The sequence below is a fragment of the Haliotis rubra genome, unplaced genomic scaffold (genome assembly GCF_003918875.1).
Source record: "Haliotis rubra isolate DU_JTF1 unplaced genomic scaffold, ASM391887v1 Scf651, whole genome shotgun sequence".
In the NCBI taxonomy this organism is placed as follows: Eukaryota; Metazoa; Mollusca; class Gastropoda; order Lepetellida; family Haliotidae; genus Haliotis; species Haliotis rubra.
In genome coordinates this window covers 326,214-353,204 of record NW_025767359.1, presented here as the reverse complement: position 1 = coordinate 353,204, position 26,991 = coordinate 326,214, and the positions used below count along the sequence as shown (strand labels likewise).

At 42.9% G+C, this 26,991-nt stretch overlaps 2 protein-coding genes and 1 long non-coding RNA gene across 3 annotated transcripts; all 3 read right to left on the bottom strand.

Annotated features, from left to right (window-relative positions):
- Positions 1–1,419: 1,419 nt before the first annotated feature.
- On the bottom strand, positions 1,420–6,117 carry LOC124257200. The gene is made up of 4 exons (XM_046691220.1): positions 6,003–6,117; positions 3,223–3,407; positions 2,517–2,601; positions 1,420–1,665 (listed from the first exon to the last, which is right to left on the bottom strand). The coding sequence occupies exons 1-4, from the start codon at positions 6,013–6,015 to the stop codon at positions 1,490–1,492; spliced, it is 459 nt and encodes a 152-aa protein (XP_046547176.1). The 5' UTR covers positions 6,016–6,117; the 3' UTR covers positions 1,420–1,489.
- Positions 6,118–14,780: 8,663 nt separating this feature from the next.
- On the bottom strand, positions 14,781–20,484 carry LOC124257215. The gene is made up of 6 exons (XM_046691231.1): positions 20,325–20,484; positions 19,609–19,752; positions 18,099–18,401; positions 17,083–17,136; positions 16,086–16,226; positions 14,781–15,061 (listed from the first exon to the last, which is right to left on the bottom strand). Exons 2-6 carry the CDS (start codon positions 19,658–19,660, stop codon positions 14,886–14,888), a joined length of 726 nt encoding a protein of 241 aa, XP_046547187.1. The 5' UTR covers positions 19,661–19,752; positions 20,325–20,484; the 3' UTR covers positions 14,781–14,885.
- A 19-nt stretch (positions 20,485–20,503) lies between these two features.
- LOC124257214 lies at positions 20,504–25,658 on the bottom strand. Its single transcript, XR_006893204.1, has 3 exons — positions 25,522–25,658; positions 24,187–24,501; positions 20,504–20,540 (listed from the first exon to the last, which is right to left on the bottom strand). It is a non-coding gene; the product is annotated as an uncharacterized LOC124257214 (long non-coding RNA).
- Positions 25,659–26,991: the final 1,333 nt, after the last annotated feature.

The window sequence follows — 26,991 nt, the reverse complement described above, 5'->3', positions numbered from 1 at the left end:
CTAGTAGTTTTACTGGTCTTCGTCAACAGGCTTTGAATTTCTAAAGTTACTGATCTATAATTAACTCATTTATTGTTCTCGTCACGATATGGCGGAAATATTGCCGATGTGACGATACATATTAACTCACTCACTCACTTTGATAGTAAGAGTATGTATTACTTGTCTTGGTTTTTCACAACACCGGAATTTGGTTATTGTTAACCATTACCATACATAACAGGGTGGACTACACGTGCCTGTAAACAATTGGTTATTCAACCGAGCACCTTGTCGTAATAGGGATAACTGTACTCATATGGAAATTGCCATCCATTCAATTATCACCTTTTGTATCACTTCAAAACGCCTTTGAGACCCGTGAAGGTCCGGGTTAGAATGTGCCTTCAGTAACCCATGCTTGTCGTAAGAGGGGACTAACGGGATCGGGTGGTCAGGCTCGCTGACTTGGTTGACACATGGCATCGGTTCCCAATTACGCAGATCGCTGCTCATGCTGTTGATCACTGGATTGTCTGGTCCAGACTCGATTATTACAGACCACCGCCATATAGCTGGAATATTGCTGTGTGCGGCGTAAAACTAAACTCATTCACTCACTCAAAACGCCTTTGGAAGAACCGTCACTGAATCATTGCTGTACTGCGTTCGCTCGTCACGCCGAAGACCCGGGTTCAATTCCTCACATGGGTTCAATGTGTTTAGAGACCATTTCCGGTGTCCCCCGCCGTAATATTGCTGGAATATTGCTAAATGCGGCGTAAAACTAAACTCAATCAGAATCATATGTTGGGATGGGGTGGTCAGGCTCGCTGACTTTGTTGATACACGTCATCGGTTCCAAATAGCGTAGATCGATGCTCATGCTGTTGATCAGCGGATTGTCTGGCCCAGACTCGAATATTTACCTACCGCCGCCATATAGCTGGAATACTGGTGAGTGCGGCGTAAAACAAAACTTACTCACTTTAGCATTGCCGGAGGGCAGAGCGGAAAGGAAATTGATACAGTTCTGAGACTATAAGACAGACTAGGGTATAGTCCTCGCAAACAAACATAAGCAGGACATACTGGGATTCGAACCCTCGATCACAGGTTTCCGTCTTTCCGAGACAAGCGTGTCCATTCATTTCTTGGTTCAATCGTGACGCCATTTCAAGTAGTATACGAGCTGCACCCCTTCTGATCCAAACGTGATATCCAATCAGATCTTGGTTTCGTCATGATGGCTGCCAGGGTAAACAGGAAATGATTTGCGTGTCGTCCCTGACAGACAAACAAAACATATTATCCTCACAACCATTTCCAAGACAACGACGCGCTGTCAATTCCGAAGGTAAAAACAAGGTGTTGTTTCTGCTGATACGTCAGAAAATGCTGAACAAGATCATCTTGCTAATGAATATGTGTAAATGTATGTCATAGGTCACAATATTTATTGATTCGACAAGCGAACCCACGCAACGGACATCGGGTATTATGAGGGGAGCTAACTCTGCTTGGCTTGAGCCGCTTGGGCGGCCTTGGCGAGTCTGGTGATTTCAGCGACCTCCGCCTGAAGAGCACATTTCAGGGCATCGTCTTGGTGGCCCTCTTCGCACGACTTGCAGGATTTGGTAACCGTGTTTTCGCAGACTTCAGCCTTGCAACGCTCCTCGGCAATGTCTGGAAATGAGATTGTTGTTGAGACGTATGTGGACGAGTGTCCCCTTCACATTCAGTTGGGTGCCAATAAATGGTACGGGCGTGGCCATCGACGTCGTAATAGCGTCAAGATCGTGTTTGGATTGTACCCTGATTTCATAATGGACCGGGGCGGTGGGGTAGCCTAATGGTTAAAGCGTTTGCTGGTCACGCCGAGAACCCGGGTACAATTCCTCACATGGGTACAATGTGTGAAGCCCATTTCCAGTTTTCACCCGCCATGATATTGCTGGAATATTGCTAAAAGCGGGGTAAAGCCATACTCACTCACTCACTCATAATGGCCCTCCGGTGGAGACATACTAGGACACTCTGGCTCCTCACGTGTAGGTTTACACCGCTTATACCCACATTCCAGCAAAATCACGGCGTGGAACTAGGAGAATGGGTTTTACAAACTGTACCCAAGAGGGGAATCGAACCCGGACCATAAATCGGAAGAGTGAATGCTGTAAGTAAGTGGTTTATCGCCGATATTCCAGGCGCCTCTTACGACAAGCACGTGTTGCTGAAGACCAGTTATAAGCCACATACCAAAGAACTGGGATCGATTCCTCACAAGGGTAAGATATATGAGGCCATACATCCATAAATTATCTTACCTTTCTTTTATGATTCCAGGGCGATGGGGTAGCCTAGTGGTTAAAGCGTTCGCTCGCCACGCCGAAGACCCTTGTTCGATTTCCCACATGGGTACAATGTGTGAAGCCCATTTCTGGTCCCCCACCAGGGTACTGTTGGAATATTGCTGAAAGCGGCGTAAAACCATACTCATTCATACTCTGAAGGATGTTTGAGGGTGGGTGACTTACGTTTGATGAGGAATCTCTTTCCAAAGTGTAGACTGCATTTGTGAATGTTGTAATTAAGAACAAGCGGTGTTCCATCAAGCGGTATCTGAAACATACACACAGAATCAAATTTGGTCAATATTTGTTATTCCATACACGAAAAAGAGCCTGCACATGAGATGGCTGTCGATTTCAGTTCTACCGTTGTTATGATTAATAAACTGCCACAGTACTGTTATGTCCGCCTTTAGAGCGTGAGGTTGGGTGCGAACCTCTGGTCATGTTACACAAGAAATGGTGTGTATTTCTGATCCTAAATTCAAAGAATGTTTTTGATTGCTGATACTCACTTCCGGACCAGACAATCCAGTTATCAACAGCACGAGTATCGATCTACGGAAATAGGATACGATGACATTTGACCACTCGATCCCCTTAGTCGTCTCTTACGACAAGCATGGGTTACTGAAGATCAATTCTAACCCGGATCTTCACGAGTACACTGATTAAGCACCAGTACAGCTCATTGTACGAGTACAAAAGGTGTATGGTACACGCGCCTATGTGCATGTATTAAGTTCAATACTTTCTAAGCTTACACGCTGCATTTGGAACATGTACAATTTAGCAGCGTTTAGAATAACCAATCGATTTTACCTTGAATTGCCGGTAATTTCCTTTGACGTAGTAAATATACACCTCCATAGAATGCATTTGTCGTACTTACAGTGCCAGACTTGCCATTGAAGAAAGCAGCCACGTTTCCAACGAACGAGCTGATGAGTTTGTCGAGGCCGAGTTTGTCCACCAGAAGACTGGACAAGGCTGGTTCAACAGCGGCCAGCACATTCGAGAGCTGTCTCTTGGCGTGCTCGCCGTGGACAACCACCAACACGGACAGGATCAGGGCAACTAGGGAAGGGAAGGAATTATGGAATCAACAGACGTAAGCCACTTATAAGTCGTCGACATCGACACAATCAGGGCATCTGGGAAAGGGAAAGAATGGAAACAACTGACGTGACCCACTAGTTGTGGACATCGACGCAATCAGGGCATCTGGGAAAGGGAAAGAATGGAAACAACTGACGAAACCCACTAGTTGTGGACATCGACGCAATCAGGGCATCTGGGAAAGGGAAAGAATGGAATCAGCTGATGTAACCCACCAACAAGTGGACATCGACGCAATCAGGGCATCTGGGAAAGGGAAAGAATGGAATCAGCTGATGTAACCCACCAACAAGTGGACATCGACGCAATCAGAGCATCTGGGAAAGGGAAAGAATGGAATCAGCTGACGTGACCCACTAATTGTGGACATCGACGCAATCAGGGCATCTGGGAAAGGGAAAGAATGGAATCAGCTGACGTAACCCACCAACAAGTCGACATCGACGCAATCAGGGCCGACCGGAGATAATATAATCAACATAAAATAAACTGGGAAAGAATTTAATCAACAAAGTAGTCGTGATGTAATCAACACAGACAATCAACACACTAATAGTTTACATCGTCGACACAATAGTAGTCCAGAGATAATGTAATCAACACAGACAATCAACACACTAATAGTTTACATCGTCGACACAATAAGGGCCGACCAGAGATAAATGTAATCAACAGAATAATACAAAAAACTAGTCATGGACATCAACACAATCAGGGAAAGCTGGAGATATTGTAATCAAAAGACATAATCAAGAAACTAGTTATGGACATTGATACAATGAGGGTATCCTGGAGATAACGTAATCAACACAGATAATCAACAAGCTAGACATGGACATCGACACAATCATTGAAACTTGGAGATAATGTAATCAACAGAGATAATTAACACACTGGTCGTGGACATCGACACAATCATTGAAACTTGGAGATAATGTAATCAACAGAGATAATTAACACACTGGTCGTGGACATCGACACAATCATTGAAACTTGGAGATAATGTAATCAACAGAGATAATTAACACACTGGTCGTGGACATCGACACAATCATTGAAACCTGAAGATAATGTAATCAACAGAGATAATTAACACACTGGTCGTGGACATCGACACAATCATTGAAACCTGAAGATAATGTAATCAACAGAGATAATTAACACACTGGTCGTGGACATCAAGGCAATCATTGAAACCTGAAGATAATGTAATCAACAGAGATTATTAACACACTGGTCGTGGACATCGACACACTCATTGAAACCTGAAGATAATGTAATCAACAGAGATAATTAACACACTGGTCGTGGACATCAACACAATCATTGAAACCTGAAGATAATGTAATCAACAGAGATAATTAACACACTGGCCATGGGCATCGATACAATCACTGAAACCTGAAGATAATTTCTAAGATGCCTAGCGGTTAGAACAATTGAAAAAAACAAACATTCTCAGACAATAAAGGTATAGTTTTTTGATGACGTAACAATTGAATGACGTTATCTCGTCACTGCGCCATTCTAGTGTGCCCCCTCGTAATCGAACCATTTTACATTACGTCACAATGTAAGCGACGTCACGATGCATGTCAGTTGTCATCGCCTCGTACGGCCTCCTACAGTAAACTACACCGTTGCATCCAGTTTCTTGGTTTGCTGTTGCTTCACGCAGCTAACATCACTGGTGGAAACATTACGTTTATGTTTTACGACGGTTAAAATGTGTCATTTCGACTCACAAGTTTTCAGCGACACGGTAACGTTCGTAATGTTTACATTCCCACAATGCAATTGTGGAATGTCGCTTGACTACTCAACTTCCTCTGGATGTACTGATCTAAACTTACGCTGGTAGTAGAAATGCAACGTTCATATTGCCCCTATATGGTTTATGTTAATGACAGATGTAATTAAAATAATTCAGAGAAGATATTTAATCCGAACGTAAACCGTCATCAAACTGTTATCATTTGTTTTTTTCTGGTAACGTTCGTCTTAACGTAGGGGGCAGACACATCAATAGAACAGCGTGCCAGTTAGCCCTGTGCGAGGATTCTTAATTTAGGTCACCGACACCGTCGTTTGTTTTCTGCCTTAAATTAATCGTAATTATCTTTAGAAAGTAAATTAAATTTTAGGCATCTTAGAAAAAACACACTTTCGAATATACAGCACTTCCTCGTGCTTTAACTATAATAGTTCAGGGCAAAGTACACTATACATGGTGGTAGAGCGAAGTGTATTTCTTAGTAATAACAACACACTTTTCGCCCTGAACTATTATATCGTTAAAGCACTCGTGGACGCAAGCGTCCTCGTGCTTTAACTATAATAGTTCAGGGCAAAAGTGTGTTTTTATTACACTATACATGGTGGTAGAGCGAAGTGTATTTCACTCGCCTCCCACGACCAGCAGAATTGTTTCTGTGGAATTCCAATCGGGGACCCTGGGGGCCCAAAATGCAGTGAATCAGAATCTCAGAGTATATCCATGGAAGTATCCCCCTTGACAAAGAATAACGATTCATGTAATGGTCTGGTACTTACCTGCAATCTTCATTGTGTCAGAGGAGGTGCAACCTAGCGCTGCAGCTCGATACGGCCTTATATACAGACCTTCCCCACTCCCAGTTTAACCACTCGCCATCTGCGGAGTTCCCATTGCAGTAGCATGCCAAACTCTGGAATTAGAACCGATAAAATCTTTTTTTTTCTACCAGCACAATAACAGCGACAAAACCACAATACAATTCCAACTATATCCTGAACTTGTTCCTGAGAATCCGCATGGGATGAAGTATCTTGACCTCTGTTAATAATTGTAGCAGATGCATCAGTAGAATAACTGATGCATTGTTTGCATTGTTACTAGGTAAAGAAACAGTGACAATCAACAGACTTGAGGCATGGGATTCAGTGGCTTGAGCTCTGTTATCAATTTTAGTAGAATAACTGATGCATTGTTAGCATTGCTAGTAAATAAAGAAACAGTGACAATCAACAGACTTGAGGCATGGGATTCAGTGGCTTGAGCTCTGTTATCAATTTTAGTAGAATAACTGATGCATTGCTAGCATTGCTAGTAAGTAAAGAAACAGTGACAATCAACAGACTTGAGGTATGGGATTCAGTGGTTTGAGCTCTGTTAACAGTTTTAGTAGAATAACTGATGCATTGTTAGCATTGCTAGTAGGTAAAGAAACAGTGACAATCAACAGACTTGAGGTATGGGATTCAGTGGCTTGAGCTCTGTTAACAATTTTAGTAGAATAACTGATGCATTGTTAGCATTGCTAGTAAGTAAAGAAACAGTGACAATCAACAGACTTGAGGCATGGGATTCAGTGGTTTGAGCTCTGTTAAAAAATTTAGTAGAATAACTAATGCATTGTTAGCATTGTTAGTAGGTCAAGAAACAGTGACAATCAACAAACTTGAGGCATGGGATTCAGTGGTTTGAGCTCTGTTAAAACTTTTAGTAGAATAACTAAAGCATTGTTAGCATTGTTAGTAGGTAAAGAAACAGTGACAATCAACATACTTGAGGTATGGGAGGCAGTGGCTTGGCCTTTGTCAACAATGTTTACTTATGATAGCTAAAATGGATAGAATTTTTAATAAAATAAAAACAAACAACGATTAACTGCTAACAGAAACGACGGAGGTCACTTACCCACTTTTTACAAATATGGAAAACTGATGACTTCACTATTGAGCGTGACGATATTCGACCTTGACCTTTGCCCATACTACAAGCCTCCGTCAGTGCTCAACAACGTCAGAGTTCCAGTCGATGTTTTCATTGCTGCATGTTGTAAATAATGGTATAATTGTTATAATTGACACCGGCAAGAAAGTGCATAAAGGCACAGGTACATAGGACGAATGTGAGTCAGAAATATCGTCAATATTGAACCCAAGTTTAAACGAGCCGTAGGTGATTGAACATCAAGAGTTGAGTTCTTTATGACGTCACCTAACAACGGGCTTGATAATGGCCCGCTGTCATGCTATATGCGAGCATTACCAAGTTACAGTGGCACACTCATTTCTGATAACATGCGGGCGTTTTAATGATAATTCTATCCATTTTAGCTTTAAGAATCTATTATTTACGCACAGCCGCCATATTGCTTGATGCGATGTTAAAACAATAAACAAACATTAAGCAGCCAAATGCTATCAAACCAGACTTTGTGAAGTGTGGACATATCTTATCTCCTATTTGCACAAACCTCCACACAGGAACTGTGAAAGCTGGGAAAGACAGAGTGCACTCAGATAGGCTGGCCTGGTTGTGAGATACAGAGATTGTTATACTAACATGAGTGTCATATAGATTTTAAAGCTTAGATGCAACCAACAAAATAAACATAATCAAAACACAATTATCATTTATTCATGACACATAATATACATTGCTGATTATGAAAAAACAAATATACAAAATTATAAGCGTGCAATCGCAAATCAAAAGTGCAATATTTTGTACTTGGGTTTACTACCCTCGAAACGAAGCACCCGGGATACCGAACCCAGTCAGAGCGGGTGGGCGTGCACTTAAGTGTAACGAAGTCTTTCATTGGCTGGATCATTTGCCGATACGCTCAGGGCCCTTTATGTGTGTGTGTGTGTGTATAGGTATTACCTATTCACTGCTCTTGGGCTATGTGCGCAGCGCAGCGCAGCACAGCTGTTGAAATCACTTTTCACCCGCTTGTTTAGTGAATCGTTTGAACTCCGATTTCGCAGGATTTTTTCATCGCGTTATTTTTCAACTTTATAAGTTGAATTTGCATTTTTGATAATCTGTTACTGTAAGTCCAGACCGAAAGGTATCAAAATCCGCAAAGTTGTGTTTTGCGTTGCATGTAAGCTCGACAAGAGTTCGAGCGAGGAACACATATAACACCTTATAAAACACGGACTGCTGAAAATCAATTCTAAAGCGGATCTTCACGGTTTCAGATGAATTGTACATCTGGCCTGTGATCACCAGTTAGTGAGTGAGTTGAGTTTTACGCCACTTTTAGCAACATTCCAGAATATCACCGCGGGGGACACCAGAAATGGGCTTTACACACTGTACCCATGTGGGTCGGCGTGACCAGGGAACGCTTTAACCACTAGGCTACGCACCAGCCCGATCACCAGTGAACATTGTGGAGATAAGGCGATAGTGTCTAATAGTGTCACTTGTCTGTCACCCATGATTGGCTGTTGTCTTAACTCAAATATGACAAGGAAGCCAATTATGCATGGAACGTTGAGTTAATAAATTCCTATGTAAAACGACGTGCGTGACGATGAGGTAGGAACCGGCCAAAATGAAAACAGACAAAATGAAATGTTATTTTCAAAATTAGGCCACTGTAATGTTTTATCCCAATAATTCCAGGCAAGCTTCGGTCAAAGGTGGTGAAATGTAGAATAACTGGAAAAGATAACATAACATGTCTGCGACAAGTTTTTTTTCCATTTCTCCTTAAAGTCCATGTCGGATATTTGAAATACTCTGTTGGCAAGTCCATAGGACTATGGTTAGTAGTGAGTGAGTGAGTTTAATTTTACGACGCATTCAGCAATATTCCAGCTATATGGCGGTGGTCTGTAAATAATCGAGTCGGGACCAGACAATCCAGTGATCAACAGCATGAGCATCGATCTACGCAACCAAGGCAGCGAGGCTGACCACCCGATCCCGTTAGTCGCCTCTTACGACAAGCATGGGTTACTGAAGATCAACATTCTAACCCGGACCTTCACGGGTGCTATGGTTAGTAGAATAGTAAGTACATGCATGCATTTATGTTTTCAAAGAATTATTTTATAACATGTCACATTCGGTCTACTTTATCTTATAATAGCGTTTTGTCGTTAGTTGCACATAGTATAGATGTACAGTATGGCGTCTGTTGGAAGTCGCGTGACCGATAAAATAAATAAAATAATAAGTTTCATGAAAAAAGAAAAGCAAAAAAACCCAATCCCTTTGAGATACCAGGTTTCGTTCAGTATATAGTTCCGAGATATTTTGGGTTTGGTTTAAACGTAATGATGTATTTTTATTGTTATTTTGATAACAGTTTTAGAAAGTAGAATGTTTGCAACAGTTGTGGGCTTGTTGATAACTGACATTGTTTCTACGATTTATTTATTTATTTATTTTTACATTTATTTTATTAAAAATTCTATCCATTTTAGGTATCATAAGTAAACATTGTTCACAAAGGCCAAACCACTGCCTCCCATACCTCAAATATGTTGATTGGCACTGTTTCTTTACCTACTAACAATGCTAACAATGCATCAGTTATTCTACTAAAACTGTTAACAGAGCTCAAGCCACTGCCTCCCATACCTCAAGTCTGTTGATTGTCACTGTTTCCTTACCTACTAACAATTTCTGTACAACATGATATGAACTAATGGACTATAAATGTGTGTGAGTGAGTGAATTGGGTTTTATGCCGCTTTTAGCAATGTTCCAGCAACATCACGGCGGGGGACACCAGAAATGGGCTTCACACATTGTACTCATATGGGGAATCGAACCCGGGCCTTCGGCGTGACGGGCAAATGCTTTAACAACCAGGCTACCCCACCGCGCTATAAATGTGAAGTTTTAGTTACATTAGACGATTTCTAAAAATAACGTGCATTTCAAACATTTAAATTTGATATATATTGTAATCAAAAAGAAGGAAACGAAAGTTTAAAGGCTTTTCGAAAGTGATCTGTTTGATTGACATCTTAGAAGTTGATGAATAATAACAAGGGCATGATACTTTATGGATAACAACTTCTTTATTATATTATGCTAAAAAAGAAGTTGTTATCCATAAAGTATCATAGGTTCTTATTTTTTCGCGGACAGTCCTCGGATTGGTGATCGTGTTTGGCAGCTTGACCCCTGAAAGTTTCTATGACTTCAGTCCTGCCCCACAACGAAGCACATGTGACGCATGTTGTCTCACCTTAGGCAAGTGAGTTTGTTCAAACTTGCCTCTGTCCACCCAGCAGTAAAATTGGGTACCTGGTATGATACGATGGTAGTCTGAATTTGAACCTTGAGCGCCTGACAGGCGACCGGTTGTATTCTCCACAGGGAGTGTTCTGTACTCGTTGACCAGGGGTAATATGTCAGCGCTTTGAGCATGCAATGTGCATGGATAAACGCGCAATATAAATGGACTATTATATTATTATTATTATTATTATTATTTTCGAAAAGTGTCCATTGTTTCCCCTTTTGTTCATTACACATTGTTTCAGAAAGTGGTTGAAAATACTTCAGTTGTTCAGTTGTGGTAAGCGTTCGTAAAATATCGGTCTTCCTCTCAGTCAAGTAATGTCTTACAAATCACTTATGTTTAGGTACTGCGAAATATACTCAGCGCAAGTATTGAAGGGTCACCTATATTACATGAATCTGCAAAGAAATGAAAACAAATATGAGAGGCATAGTGATTTATAATGATTGTATTGAGTTTTATTTCAACAGTGATATCAAAAGAAATCGCATAAATGCAAAAGGGCCCTTGCGAATAGCACAGTTTAAAGGGTACCCTTCATAAACAAGTTCACACACTGTAGTCAAAACTCCTGGTTGCAGTACAGAGTCAGTATCTGGTGTAACCGCCCCTGCTGGTTATCCCTTCTGTGCACCTTGCCCTCATACTCCTTACCAGGTTCATTATGAAGGCTTGGGGTATGGCATCCCACTCCTGGAGCAGAACGCTCTGCAGTGTCCTCAGATCATGTGGCGAAGGTGTCTTCGGTAAACGTGGCGCCCCAGCTCATCCCATAAATGTTCAATGGTGTTAAAGTCGGGGGAGCAAGAAGGCCAGTCCATTCTCCTAACGCCCTGTTGCTGAATGAAGTCGTTGACGATGTGTCCACGGTGTGGTCGAGCATTATCATCCTGGAGGATTGGGGGACCTCTGTAGTGACGCATGGTCCCCATGAATGGTGCCACAATTGGAGCCACTATCTCATCTCTGTAGCCCAGAGCAGTGAGATTTCCCACAATAACGTGTAATCGTGTCCTTGCTGTTGTAATTCCACCCCAGACCATTATGGAACCACCACCGAATCGATTATGGGCCACAACAGCAGCATCTGCAAAACGTTCCCGACGTCGTCTGTAGATTCTCCTACGCCCATCATGAAATGAAACATTAAACCGGCTTTCGTCAGTAAACAACACTGACGACCACCGACGTTGATTCCAGCGCTGATGACGTGTGCACCATAGTAAACGTGCTTGGCGGTGACGTGCTGTCAGTGGTGGACGAACAGCTGGACGTCGAGAACGGAGACCAGCTGAACGTAACCTGCTTCTTACTGTTGTCTGACTAATGGGGAAGTTGGTGGCGTAAAAAAGTTCACCTCTCAACTGGCGTGACGTCAGAAATCGGTTGCGTAGAGCAAGGTTGACGAGGTAACGGTCCTGTCTCTGTGTGGTAACCCTAGGACGCCCAGGTCTTTGGGCATAAGCAACAGTTACAGTCGACTGATGCCGCTGCCAGAGTCTCCCAATCACACTCTGAGTGACGTTAAAAGTGCAGCAACCTGACGTTGGCTACTACCCGCCTGGAGCATACCAATAGCTCGACCTCGATTTTCAATACTCAAAAAACGTCGCATTCTTTCAAGTGGTGCTTTTCTGTCAACGAGGCCTGAAAGCATGTGCTTCTCCCCCGATTTGCACGTGACCATACCCCGATTTGCACGTGCAAATCGTGTGATAGGTTTGCGTTCGACAGTAACGATCTGTGTTCATGCATGAAAATCGTCAATTGTTGGAATAATTATCACTGTTTGCTTACTTTTTTTCATTATTTTCTGAGGTTTAAATGCCATAATCATTAATCATGATTGTAACCTCTAACAACTAAAGTTTGTCTTAATGCTAACTCTAAATATGATTACTTACAGCAGCTTTAATTTCCACCAGTCATTCATATGGGTGACCCTTCAATAATTGCGTTGAGTATATGTAATTGTCCAAATCACTCTCGAAGAAAACCGTTAGAGTGTGTCCACATATATTCCAAAAGATATACTTGTGAATATCCGGGTTAGAATTGGCACTCAGTAATCCATGTTTGTCGTAACGGGATCAGGCGATCAGGCTAATATACTTGGTAATGTGCATATCACGTCTCTCATAGTGACTATCAGGTCAGGCCGTCGCGTAGCGGACAGTTTGCTGAGTGCGAAGTTGAACACACAAAAAAACAAAACCGAACACCAACCAAGCAAACACGTCGCGACCTGCAGATACTTCGTATCTCTATTGATCGATGCTCTACCCGTGGAGGTCCGGGTTAGCATATTGATCTTCAGTAACCCATGCCTGTCGTAAGAGGCGACTAACGGGATCGGGTGGTCAGGCTCGCTGACTTGGTTGACACATGTCATGGTTTCAATTCTCATGCTGTTGATCACTGGATTGTCTGATCCAGACTCGATTATTTACAGACCGCCGCCATATAACTGGAATGCTGAGTGCGGCATTAACCAACCAACCAACAAAGGGCCGGTGGGGTAGCCTAGTGGTTAAAGCGTTCGCTCATCACGCCGAAGACCCGGGTTCGATTCCTTACATAGGTACAATGTGTGAAGCCCATTTCTGGTGTCCCCCGCCGTGATAGTGCTGGAAAATTGCTAAAATGGCGTAAAACTAAACTCACTCACTCACTCTACACGCCTAAGGGACACAACTCTCCACAGCGACAGGGGCGCCATACACGACAGGGCCCCGTCGCCTCATAGTGGACATTTTGAGAGTATCAGCAATTTATTACCTCGCCAAAACAGCGTACATATCATGTGATACAGAGCAGCTTAGCAATTCACAGAATCACAATTGATTGGATGTTTGATTGCATTATTTATTCAATACAAATTAACCCAAACATGTCAGCAGGGTGACGGCTACGAGGACGGTCAAGGTCACAGACGGGAACGTTGATGGCGACGTGTCAGAGATGAAGGGGTCCATCACAAAGCGTTGAGGTGGGATGAACTTTGGCTTGGCCACCACCGCCACTCCAACGCTGCGCCCAGCTGGCGTCGTCGGGCAGTCTGGTGACGCAATTGAGACAATAATTAATTAACATAATTAACAGAACATTGTTACAGCCTCTTCTAAAATACAGCAACAGCAACGTCAAGAAACATCTTGTGAGTGAGTGAGTATGGTTTTACGCCGCTTACAGCAATATTCCAGCAATATTACGGCGAGGGACACCAGAAATGGCTTTCACGACTTCTGCACCTTTTGGGAATGGAAGCCGGTTGTTCTCTGTGAAGACTGACTGACTGAGTTTGGTGTTACGCCGCTGTTAGCAATATGCCAGCAATATCACGGCGGGGGACACCAGAAATGGCCTTCACTCATTGTACCAATGTGGGGATTCGAACCCGGGTCTTCGGCGTGACGAGCGAACGCTTTAACCATTAAGCTACCCAACCGCCCCGAAGAAACATCTAACTAAGTAACTGACACATATTTTATTACCTAGTATTCTTTTGATCAATTCATGAAATACCCCATCGATCTAATTCAATCTGGTTGGAGTTTTCACGATTAGGCATCGGGTCCTCGTTGATTTAAACCATTGCTGTTTTCTTGTGACAAGGTTAAACAGATGTAAAGTTCCGTCACTGCAAAGTGGTGTTTAACCAACAACTCAGTTCAAAGACATATTATCTCAAGCACCCATCAAACCATCCACCAGTCCACTTACCAACACACTCACTCCAAACCCCATCCACCCACCCATCCACATACTCGTAAAACAAGTCACCTACGCTATAACTACTTCACCCAGTCACCCGTCCACTCCCCCACTACCCCGTCCGTCACTCGCTCACCCTACCGTCCGTGCAAAAACCTCACTCACTCATTGCACGATAGCTCTTAAAGTGCCTTCAACACTGCATTCACCAAGGTAAACCTCACTCACTCACTCACTCAGTAACCCACTCATTGCACAATAGCTCTTGAAGTCCCTTCAACACTACATTCATCAAGGCGATCCGTGAAGGTCTGGGTTAGAATATTGATCTTCAGTAACCCATGCTTGTCGTAAGAGGCGACAAACGGGATCGGGTGGTGAGCCTCGCTGACTGGTTGACACGTCATCGGTTTCCAATTGCGCAGATCAATGCTCATGCTTTTGATCACTGGATTGTCTGGACCAGACTCTATTATTTACAGACCGCCGCCATATAGCTGGAATATTGCTGAGTGCGGCGTAAAACTAAACTCACTCACTCACTCACTCGACTGTACCTTTTGACACATCAACGCCACATTCATTGGTGTCCGTGGGGTCAAGCCAAAACGTCACGTCCGTCTTCAGGATGTAGCCAGTCCGGCAGACACATCCAGCTGAGCGGCTACACACAGCGTTGGGGTCAGCGCAGGGGTTCTTCACCCCACAGTATTGACCCACGACCCTCTGGAACCAGAACACGCACCCCGTACTGGACTTGCTGGTCCAGGGGAAGCAGGTACACACGCCCCCCAGCACACCAGGACTTGGGGTCAGTGCACTCTGAGGACTTTGTGCAGGCTTCACCAATTTTGGATGCTGAAAATATATTTCATTGTAAAGGGCGAGAGTTTGCCATATAAATGGCTCTAGGGATGTTAAACACCATGCATGTTGCTTTACTTTCCCCCACGTGTATATATTCAGTTACACGATGAAGGAATTTGTTTACATATAGTCTGGATCTACAAGAAACTATATTTCAGAACATCCAACGATTGCTTTGTGTATAAACACATGTTTTCAAGTTATTTGGTAACACAGCAAAGTAATATAATTCAAGACCCCAAACCAATCCCACCCAAATCAGACCCAATATCAAACGGTCCATCAAACTATATTTCAGAACATCCAAGGATTGCTTTGTGTATAAACACATGTTTTCAAGTTATTTGTTAACAAAGCAAAGTAATATAATTCAAGACCCCAAACCTATTCCACCCAAATCAGACCCAATATCAAACGGTCCACCACCTTTCTTGTTACCTCAACTTGACAATGTATCATCAACACACCCACTACGACAACAGCGACAACTACCACTGCATGGGATTCCGCAACTACGTCGACAGAGTCTTCACTGTGTTGATGTCGTGTTGAATCCTGGTGAGAAGTAGTTCCCAAGGTGCCGTTGTACAAAGCGATCTTAGCACTAAGGTGGCCGTAACTTCCATAACTTAACACTGACTAAGGTAGCCTTAGCGCTAAGGTTATTTTGAACAACGGCACCCAGATATGCATGCTTGTTACAACAGTTCGCTCGTCACGCCGAAGACCCTGGTCCGATTCCCTACATGGATACAATGTGTGAAGATCATTTCTGGTGTCCTCCGCCGTGATATTGCTGAAATATTGCTCAAATCGGCGTAAAACCAAATTCACTCACTCACTGTTACAACAGGTTTACGGAACCTTGGAGTGAGTGAGTGAGTTGGGTTTTACACCGCTTTTAGTGCAATATTCCACCAATATGACGGCGGGCACACATTGTACCCATGTGGGAATCTAACCAGGGTCTTCGGCGTGACGAGCGGACGTCGGAACCCTGGACATGCGGACATACCTGCGACACACGCCGTCTTGTCCGAGCTGGATCTGAATCGTCTCTGACACCTGCATACCGGCTGGCTACACCCCACCTTCAGACAAGTCGAGTTGAGGGGACACTGCTCTCTCACCTCGCAGACCTGACCTAACTTTTTATCTGAGAAAGAAAACCCATTGGTGTCAAAACCAATAACGATTGTTTTTTTCGCCCATGTTGGATAAAGATAGTGTATATTGCTGCGCGTCAAGCAACGAAGGTATACATTTAAATGCAAATCGTGTGAGAGAGTGAGTCTAGTTTTACGTCGCTTGTAGCAATATTTCAGTAATATTACGGCGGGGAACACCAGAAATGGGCTCCACACATTGTACCCATGTGGGGAATCGAACCCGGGTCTTAGACGTTACGAGCGGACGCTTTAACCACTAGGCTACCCCACCGCCCCAAATTGTGTGAGAGGTGGATGCTGCCAAGACAGATTGGCATGTTCTTATCGAGAACACCTGGTGTCATCACTGATTTGCATGCTTCCCTTCACAACATTTTAATTTTTAACGATGTGAAATGCTGGAGGATCGAGCAGGGTTATTCTCTGGCGTTATTGTAGTTGTTGTATTTAAAATATTTACAATTAGGAGATAAAAATCATGTGTTGACCAATTTCCGGGTGTTACTGAGTATTTGAAGCACGGGAATTCATTTGGAACCGACGGCGTAAGCCGATATTTAGGCACCAGTGTTGTTTTAGAGTCACTGAGTATAGTTTTACGCCGCTTTCAGCAAAAGTCTAGCAATATCACGGCGGGGACACCACAAATGGGCTTCACACATTCTACTCATGTGGGGAATCGAACCCGGGTCTTCAGCGTGACGAGGGGACGCTTTAACCATTAGGCTACCACACCGCCCTTGCTAGTTTTAGGAGTAATTATGATACTACTGTCTGGATTTGAATTTTGGCAGCATGCGTCTTGACGCTCGTTTGAGTTGAAAATAAGTCATATTTACGTACCCCTTGCTATCGTTGTTGTTGGTGTTTGTGTCGTTGTAGATGTCACGCATTCTGCTGTTAAACGTGAAAAGAAAAACAATATGAATAGTCTTTCTTCAAGGATTATTTTGAAGAAACCTAAGAAAAATGTATATAGACGACATGAATACCCTCCAACAAATAATGTGCTTTCAGGGTTTAAGCCGAAAGTAATCGCTCACCAGATATGCTTGGTATGCTGTTTGTTTAAAGATATACTAAGTGTTCTGGGTAGAATGGTTGGTTTGTTGATAAAAGTCGCACTCAGCAGTATTCCAGCTATATGGCGGTGGTCTGTAACTAATCGAGTCTGGACCAGACAATCCAGTAATCAACATCATGAACATCGTTCGACGCAATTGGGATACGGTGACATGCGACGGCGGCCAGAAAATAAACCAGACAATAAAATGACTGATGGACTGGAAAATCCATTTAGATAATTTTGAGTACTGAGATTCTGAAGCTTATATGTAAAGAAAAACTTTTGGTAAATAGATTTGAATAACAGGTTTAATGTCTCGGACTAAACACTTCTTTCATAGCTAATTCAGCATACTACGTAAATATACTAATGGGCTTATGATGAATATCGGGGAATTCAGTCCACCAGCAGAAACACTGAGCCAGTTGATTTAGATATAGAGCATACTTGACTACACTTCAGGAGCAAATTCCTTTGGTGTAATGGGAAAAATAGTTTTGACAATTAAAAACATATGTATGTGAAAGGTTGGTGGGTTGTTTTGTTGTTTAACGCCACATTCTGCAATATTCCAAGAATATGGCGGAGGTCTGTAAATAATAGAGTCTGGACCAGACAATCCAGTATTCAACAGCATGGGTAATTGGAATACGTTGACATGATTTTGTCAACCAAGTCAGCGATCCTGATCACCCGATCCCGTTAGTAGCCTCTTACGACAAGCATGGGTTACTGAAGATCAATTCTAACCCGGATCTTCACGGTTGAAATAAAAAGGAATAGCAAGACGCACTGAGTAAGAAGTTCCCCTTGACGCAGTCAGTCCTGTCATACGGGTTGTCCCAGAATTCCTCCTCCGTCTTGTTTCTGTACCCACTCTTGCACTGGCACGTCCCATCCCTCGCGCAGAGGGCGTTGGTGTCGAGGCAGTCACTTGTAGCACCACAAGGCTCCCCGATTACCCAGAACCCCCTAATTGCGCAAGTGTTCCGGTTGGTTTTTCGGACGAAGCTTGAACATTGACATTTTCCGTCACAGTATGACAGAAAGGGGACGCACTCGGACACGTCGGCACATGTGTCGTCGATGAGCTTGCCTGTAATATATCAATGAGTCATCAACATTCAAGAAGCCCTCATTCATGTTCTCATGAAGCCCATGTTGTTCTCGACCTTATATAGACATGAGGCCTGGGACGATTAGTCATTTGAACCCGTCTGTAGAGCGTTCGCTCGCCACGCCAGGGCCAAAAACACCCCCCCAAAAACAATAAATAAAATAAATAAAATACAAATAAAATAAATAAAATAAAAAATAATAAAAAAATATATATATACAAACAGATCCCCCCAAAACAACAACACCAATAAACACACACACAAGAGAAAAATAAAAATGGGGTCAATATTAAATTTTGCTACAATTTAAACTCCATCTAGAATAGGAACCGATTTTTTTGGTATTTCAGTTTTGAAATGGCTAAACAATTCTAATTAGGATCGTTTGTGCATGGGGTCATGAAACAGGGGCGTAGGAACAGGGGATGGGGTTGGCTTTGGGGGCCTCCCCACGACCTCCCCACCCCCAACCCCACCCCCGGACATTTTTCAAGAGGAAACCACATCTACCTTACCATAACTGAAACATCATTTTGATTTTCAATACTTACCTCAAATTAGCTCCCGCTCTGAAAACCGTACCTACGCCCCTGTGAAATCAATGTATGCAAGGATCGTTTAGCAAATCTAGGGCCTGGTTTCACCGTGACAGTGACCATGGAATATGCCCAAACTTTTGTATTTCGTCGACTGTATATACATGGCTGTAATAGTGCCCATGCGGTTTGAAATTTAAACACAACCTTACAAGTGATGTTCGAAATGTCAGCAGATGTACCAACACCATGTAAAAGTTGAGAATGCCTTAGAAGCAAGCTGTTTTGTCCCTCGTCGCCATGAAGCCCGTTTTCCAAACGGAAACAGACCTTGACACTGGAGTTAGTGAGTGAGCCGGTATGGTTTTATGACGCTTTTAGCAATATTCTAGCAACACCACGGCGGGGAACACCTAAATGGGCTTCACAGACTGTACCCATATGGGGATTCGAACCCGGGACTTCAGGGTAACGCTTTAACCATCAGGCTACCCCGCCGTCCTATTGACATTGGAAGATGGAAATACCTCTAAAACAAGCTGGTTAGTTTTTTGTAATCACGAAAACCGTGCAAATAGATTCTGGTGAGATGCTAACGCTTTGTATGTACATGTACTTATATGAGCAGGTGAAGGTCGACGTCAAATACCTTTAAAGCAAGCTGTTTTATCTCTGGTCGCCACGAAGCCCGTGTTGCACATACAAACAGATCCTGCACATCCTCTGACTCTGCAAGAAGAGTCGGCGGGACAATCAGCATCCTCGGCACATGCATCGAACACCTTGACCACTGCTGCAAGACAGGTACATCATATGCATTACACACGTGTACACTGAACTGGCCGGCAAGAAACGAATACACCCATGTCTGATTGTGAACAAACAAGAAAGAGTTCATGGAGAAGAGCAGTTGCTTGCAAACTATATCATTTTGTGAGAATGTGCCAAATGTATTCTTTTGTGTGTGTGTGTGTGTGTGTGTGTATATGTATATATACATGTGTGTGTATTTGTGTGTATATGTATATATACATGTGTGTGTATTTGTGTGTGTATATGTATATATACATGTGTGTGTATTTGTGTGTGTATCTGTGTGAGAGAAAACATCCCAACACATTCAATGCCGATAGACCTAGTCAATAAGTAACCTTTTAGAACTTTAATTCTGAACCAAGTGGTGTCGCAGTGAGAACTTTATGACGATACTTTAAAGTTTCTAATGACATCTCACTCACTCAGCCACCCTAAACCCACTCACTCACTCACTCAACCACTCAACCACCCACCTTAAACCAACTCACTCACTCACTCACTCACCCACCCTAAACCCACTCACTCACTCATTTACTCAGTATTTGTCACCTGTGGTTGCTGTCTCAGCGGTTGTAGCCGTTGCTCCAGTGGTATCTGTAGCAGACGTAGTGGCTGTAGTATCCGTGGTTTCAGTTGCAGCTGTAGTAGCTGCAGTTGCAGTCGTGTCCGTACTTGAGCTGGTCGTGTCAGACGTACTTGTGGTCGTAGCAGGTGTCGTAGAAGTTGTGGACTGAGTTGTTGTTACCGGGCAAAGTGTCGGGTTTTCTGAGAAACAAAAATGCAATACCATTCCTATCATTGATTATACCATTAAGAGATCCAATGACCACATATAAAACTACGTACTACGTCACATGTACAATTACAGCAATAAATCACCGCATCTACAACTACTGAATTCTCCAATCTCTCGTCACATATACCATTTCTCCAACCACTCGTCACATATACCATTTCTCCAATCACTCGTCACATGTACCATTTCTACATTCACTCGCCACATGTACCATTTCTCCAATCTCTCGCCACATGTACCATTTCTCCAATCTCTCGCCACACGTACCATTTCTCCAATCACTCGTCACATGTACCATTTCTCCAATCACTCGTCACATGTACCATTTCTCCAATCACTCGTCACATGTACCATTTCTCCAATCACTCGTCACATGTACCATTTCTCCAATCTCTCGTCATATGTACCATTTCTCCATTCACTCGCCACATGTACCATTTCTCCAATCTCTCGTCACATGTACCATGTCTCCAACCACTCGTCACATGTACCATGTCTCCAACCACTCGTCACATGTACCATGTCTCCAACCACTCGTCACATATACCATTTTTCCATTCACTCACCACATGTACCATTTCTCCATTCACTCGCCACATGTACCATTTCTCCAATCTCTCGTCACATGTACAATTTCTCCAATCTCTCGCCACACGTACAATTTCTCCAATCAGTCGTCACATGTACAATTTCTCCTACCACTCGTCACATGTAACATTTCTCCAACCACTCGTCACATGTACCATTTCTCCAATCACTCGTCACATGTACCATTTCTCCAATCACTCGTCACATGTACCATTTCTCCAATCTCTCGTCACATGTACCATTTCTTCAATCTCTCGTCACATGTACCATTTCTCCAATCACTCGTCACATGTACCATTTCTCCAATCACTCGTCACATGTACCATTTCTCCATTCACTCGTCACATGTACCATTTCTCCAATCACTCGTCACATGTACCATTTCTCCAATCACTCGTCACATGTACCATTTCTCCAATCAGTCGTCACATATACTATTTCTCCAATCAGACGTCACATGTACCATTTCTCCAATCACTCGTCACATAAACAATTTCTCAAATCAGTCGTCACATATACTATTTCTCTAATCAGTCGTCACATATACTATTTCTCCAATCAGTCGTCACATAAACTATTTCTCCAACCAGTCGTCACATATACTATGTTTCCAATCATTCGTCACATGTACCATTTGTCCAATGACTCGTCACATGTACCATTTGTCCAATGACTCGTCACATGTACCATTTCTCCAATCAGTCGTCACATATACCATTTCTCCAATCAATCGTCCGGATACAATATTTCCAATCAGTCGTCACATATACAATATCTTCAATCAGTCGTCACATGTACCATTTCTCCAATCAGTCGTCACATATACCATTTCTCCAATCAGTCGTCCAGATAAAATATTTCCAATCAGTCGTCACATATACTATGTTTCCAATCATTCGTCACATGAACCATTTCTCCATTTTCTCGTCACATGCACCATTTGTCCAATCACTCGTCACATGTACCATTTGTCCAATGACTCGTCACATGTACCATTTCTCCAATCAGTCGTCACATATACCATTTCTCCAATCAGTCGTCCGGATACAATATTTCCAATCAGTCGTCACATATACAATATCTTCAATCAGTCGTCACATGCACCATTTTCACAATCACTCGTCACATGTACAATTTCTCCAATCACTCGTCACGTGTACCATTTCTCCAACCACTCGTCACATGTACCATTTCTCCAATCACACGTCATATGTATTATTTCTCCAACCAGTTGTCACATGTACCGTTTCTCCATTCACTCGTCACATGTACCATTTCTCCAATCAGTCGTCACATGTATCATTTCTCCATTGTCTCGTCACATGTACCCTTTCTTAAATCAATCGTCACATGTACCATTTCTCCAATCACTCGTCACATATACACTATCACCAATCGGTCGTCACATATACAATATCTCCTATCAGTCGTCACATAAACTATTTCTCCAATCAGTCGTCACATATACTATTTCTCTAATCAGTCGTCACATATACTATTTCTCCAATCAGTAGTCACATATACCATTTTTCCAATCGGTCGTCACATGTACCATTTCTCCAATCTCTCGTCACATGTACCATTTCTCCAATCAGTCGTCACATGTACTATTTCTCCAATCACTCGTCACATGTACCATTTCTCCAATCTCTCGTCACATATACAATATCTCCAATCAGTCGTCACATCTACAATATCTCCAATCAGTCGTGATATATACAATATCTCCAATCAGTCGTGACATATACAATATCTAAATTCAGTCGTCACATATACAATATATCCAATCAGTCGTCACATATACAATATCTCCAATCAGTCGTCACATATACAATATCTCCAATCAGTCGTCACATATACAATATCTCAAATCAGTCGTCACATATACAATATCTCCAATCAGTCGTCACATATACAATATCTCCAATCAGTCGTCACATGTACAATATCTCCAATCAATCCAGTCGTCAATCATATACATGTATATCTCCAATCAGTCGTCACATATACAATATCTCCAATCAGTCGTCACATATACAATATCTCCAATCAGTCGTCACATGTACAATATCTCCAATCAGTCGTCACAAGTACAATATCTCTAATCAGTCGTCACATGCACAATATCTCCAATCAGTCGTCACATGTACCATGTCTCCAACCACTCGTCACATGTACCATGTCTCCAACCACTCGTCACATGTACCATTTCTCCAATCTCTCGTCACATGTACCCTTTTTTCAATCTATCGTCAAACGTACCATTTCTTAAATCAACCGTCACATGTACCATTTCTCCAATCACTCGTCACATATACACTATCACCAATCGGTCGTCACATATACAATATCTCCAATCAGTCGACACATATACAATATCTCAATTCAGTCGTCACATATACTATTTCTCTAATCAGTCGTCACATAAACTATTTCTCTAATCATTCGTCACATGTACCATTTCTCCAATCAGTCGTCACATGTACCATTTCTCCAATCAGTCGTCACATATACAATATCTCCAATGACTCGTCACATATACAATATCTCCAATCAGTCGTGATATATACAATATCTCCAATCAGTCGTGACATATACAATATCTAAATTCAGTCGTCACATATACAATATCTCCAATCAGTCGTCACATATACAACATCTCCAATCAGTCGTCACATATACAATATCTCCAATCGGTCGTCACATGTACAATATCTCCAATCGGTCGTGACATGGCGGTAAACATGTATCACCTGCATCACTCCGTGCTATCAAGCTGACAGTAGGTGACATAACTGGAAAACTGTCCAAACTCACTCACACACTCACTCACCCACCGAAACCCACTCACTCACTCGCCCACCACTCACTCTTTTACTCACTCACGCACCTACTCACTCACTCACACATTCACTTACTCACTCACTCACTCACTCACTCACTCACCGAAACACACTCACTCACCCACCAAACTCACCCACCCACCCACTCACTCACCGAGATACACTCACTCACTCTTCAACTCACCGAGCACAAACGTCTCCACAGTACAGCCGACGATACTGTCAGGCTCAGCCCAAAACTCGGCCTCATCCTTGAGTCTGAAGCCGTCGCGACATCCACAAAGGTTGCTGCTGTTGCACACCCCCAAGACGTCGAAGCACACAGCGCTTGTGTTACACTTTTCCCCATTGGCTAGCGTGCCCTGGAAGACACAGGCGTCCTCATTGGCTGAGAGTCGGTGGTACACCTGACACTCACAGACGTTGGTGTCTGGGTTGCAGTAGGTGAGGGTGTTCACGCACTTGGTGCTGGCGTTGCACGCCTCCCCCAGCCTCGAGGCTGAAACATAGGACACAAAGATGATGTTTTACCCACAGGTTAGGACATTATATTGATCCCTGTTAGGGGCATTGTCGTCATTACAAACACACTACCCGTGAAGATCCGGGTTAGAATTGGTCTTCAGCAATCCATGCTTGTCGTAAGAGGCGACTAACGGGATCGAGTGGTCAGCCCTCGCTTACTTGGACAACACATGTCATCGTATCCCATTTGCGTAGGTCGATGCTCATGTTTTTGATCACTGGATTGTGTGGTCCAGATTCGAATATTTACAGACCACCGCCATATAGCAGGAGTATTGCTGAGTGCGGCGTAACAAACACTCTATTCAAAGTAAAACATAACCATGTAACAAAGCCTGTTTGACATTTTGACGCATTGACGCGTCATACCATACATCTGTGCTACCTTTCAGTGAGCACGGGACTATGGTCGCATAGCCTACGCCTGTCACAAACAAATCTCAGTATACTCACAATATGTTTCCCTTTTAGTACAGGAAACTTTAATACTAAGTAATTACTGAGGAATTTTATACAACGCCAAACCTGCTAATAACAACTGTGTCCTCCCGCAAGCGTTATTCTATGCAGAAAGTCGTTTCTGAGCGCAACGGCATTTGCATCAACAACTGTTTACAATCGAAAGTAATTCTGTGGGGTTTATTTGGAAATTGCTCGATCGAATTGGTTAAAAAACTGTAACGAAGTTGAATGGTTCACACTTCGACCTTGGACTGCCTCAAGAACCACGCAGCATCTGGACGACAGCATGGTTTCACACGGTTTCTGATTTCACAGTCACGTTTCTGTCCGAGGTAACAAAACCAGGGGAATATACCCGAATTAATCCGAATGATCCCAGTGGCACAATAATTCGTCACAAGCCCCGCCATTCTAACCATGAACCAATTCAGATTCAGCAGTTCGCGCCAATATATTTATTATTTTTGAGACATGGAATCATATTCCTTTGTTTGACAATCACATACTACTGGATTACTTGTAATGTGTTTACCGATGATGCATTCATGTCCCGACTTGGAGACCACGTAACCCGGGTCACACAAGCACTGGTAGCCGTAGTCGCCGTTACACCGGCAGGTAGTCGTCGCCGGGCAGTCGCTGGCAGAGGTGCAGTTGTCGTAGGCGCTGTGTGCTGTTACAGGACAAAGAACGATGTTTAGCAATTCGTGAAGATTCGGGTTAGAATTGATCTTGAGTAACCCATGCTTGTTGTAAGAGGCGACTAACGGGATTGGGTGGGCAGGCTCGCTGACTTGGTTGACACTCATCTTATCCCAGAGTGCGGCATAAAACAAGAAACAAAACAAACAATCATAGCCGTCGAAAAGTGGATTGTATTGTACTTCTCGTACTGTGGATCGGGCGGTCAAGCGGGTTGGCTGTGTCTAACAATATCAATCTTTATTTTCAGTACTTAAACAGGCCACAGACCTGTAGTACATTTAAAGTTTACATGAGTATAACATATGGTATATTTGGGATTACACTTTCTCAGTAAAGTACAAATTCTAGTACTTTTTGAGTTGAGCCCTATCCGGGATTCGAACTCACACCCTCAGAGTCAGGCACCTAATCGCCAGCACACAAAGTCAGCCGCCTAACCCGTTCAGCTACCGCGACTTCCAATATGGCACTTGTCCAAGGTATCCATGTAATAATCCCAAATATAACATATGTTACATTTGACCACTTCTAAATGGCATTGTGTAATCATTTACATGAATAGTTACAAGTCATCTACAAATGCTTTTCTATAACAATCTGCTTTCTTAAACTCACAACGAAATAGATATACAGTCCCAGAGTCTGTAATAATAATGTGGAAGTGTCTGTTAAAAGTGAAATTATTTTTTTTACACTTGGATGCTTAAAATAGTATGGCTTTGGGTATTTCGTTCGTAGAGTCGTATAAACAGGACAGATTAGAAGGAAATGTAGTTCATCCTCAAATTACATAATTGACATATTCTGTATTGGGTGTCATCATAATAAGGGTTGCTTACAATACAACCCACGACTATTTACTGGCCGCGTCATAGTCTGGTATATTTAAAAAATAACAAGCATGATCTCCCAGCGACATTAGTCCTTTTTTAAATATTAAATTTCAGTTTGTTTAGGTGACTATTTCTTTACACGACATAAGGGTATGGGGGTTCAGTGTACAGACGCTGAGGCTGACGGAAATCAAGTTCCATGTAATGTGAAACTCCCACCCCAGTAGGAGGTCTAGGACAAAAGCCACCCGACAAAAACCACCTGGACAAAATCCTACGGGACAAAAGCCACATTGGACACATGCCACCTTGGACAAGTGCCACCCCGTTCAGATGTGGCCTTTTATCCTAGGTGGCTAGTGTCCAGGTGGATTTTGTCCGGGTGGCTTTTGTCCAGGTGGATTTTGTCTGGGTGGCTTTTGTCCTGCTCCCCCAGTAGACGTATATAGCTATTCCAAAATGGG

Excerpts from the sequence above, each read along its gene's own strand:
- LOC124257200 (XM_046691220.1), bottom strand. Across the intron at positions 2,602-3,222 it reads TCAATGGCAAGTCTGGCACT|ATACCGCTTGATGGAACACC; the intron begins GTAAGTACGACA and ends TGTATGTTTCAG. Across the intron at positions 1,666-2,516 it reads AAAGAGATTCCTCATCAAAC|ACATTGCCGAGGAGCGTTGC; the intron begins GTAAGTCACCCA and ends TCTCATTTCCAG.
- LOC124257215 (XM_046691231.1), bottom strand. The coding sequence starts at position 19,660 with ATGTGCAACACGGGCTTCGTGGCGACCAGAGATAAAACAGCTTGCTTT. Across the intron at positions 16,227-17,082 it reads AACAACAACGATAGCAAGGG|ATAAAAAGTTAGGTCAGGTC; the intron begins GTACGTAAATAT and ends TTTCTTTCTCAG. Across the intron at positions 15,062-16,085 it reads CAAGACGGCGTGTGTCGCAG|CATCCAAAATTGGTGAAGCC; the intron begins GTATGTCCGCAT and ends ATATATTTTCAG.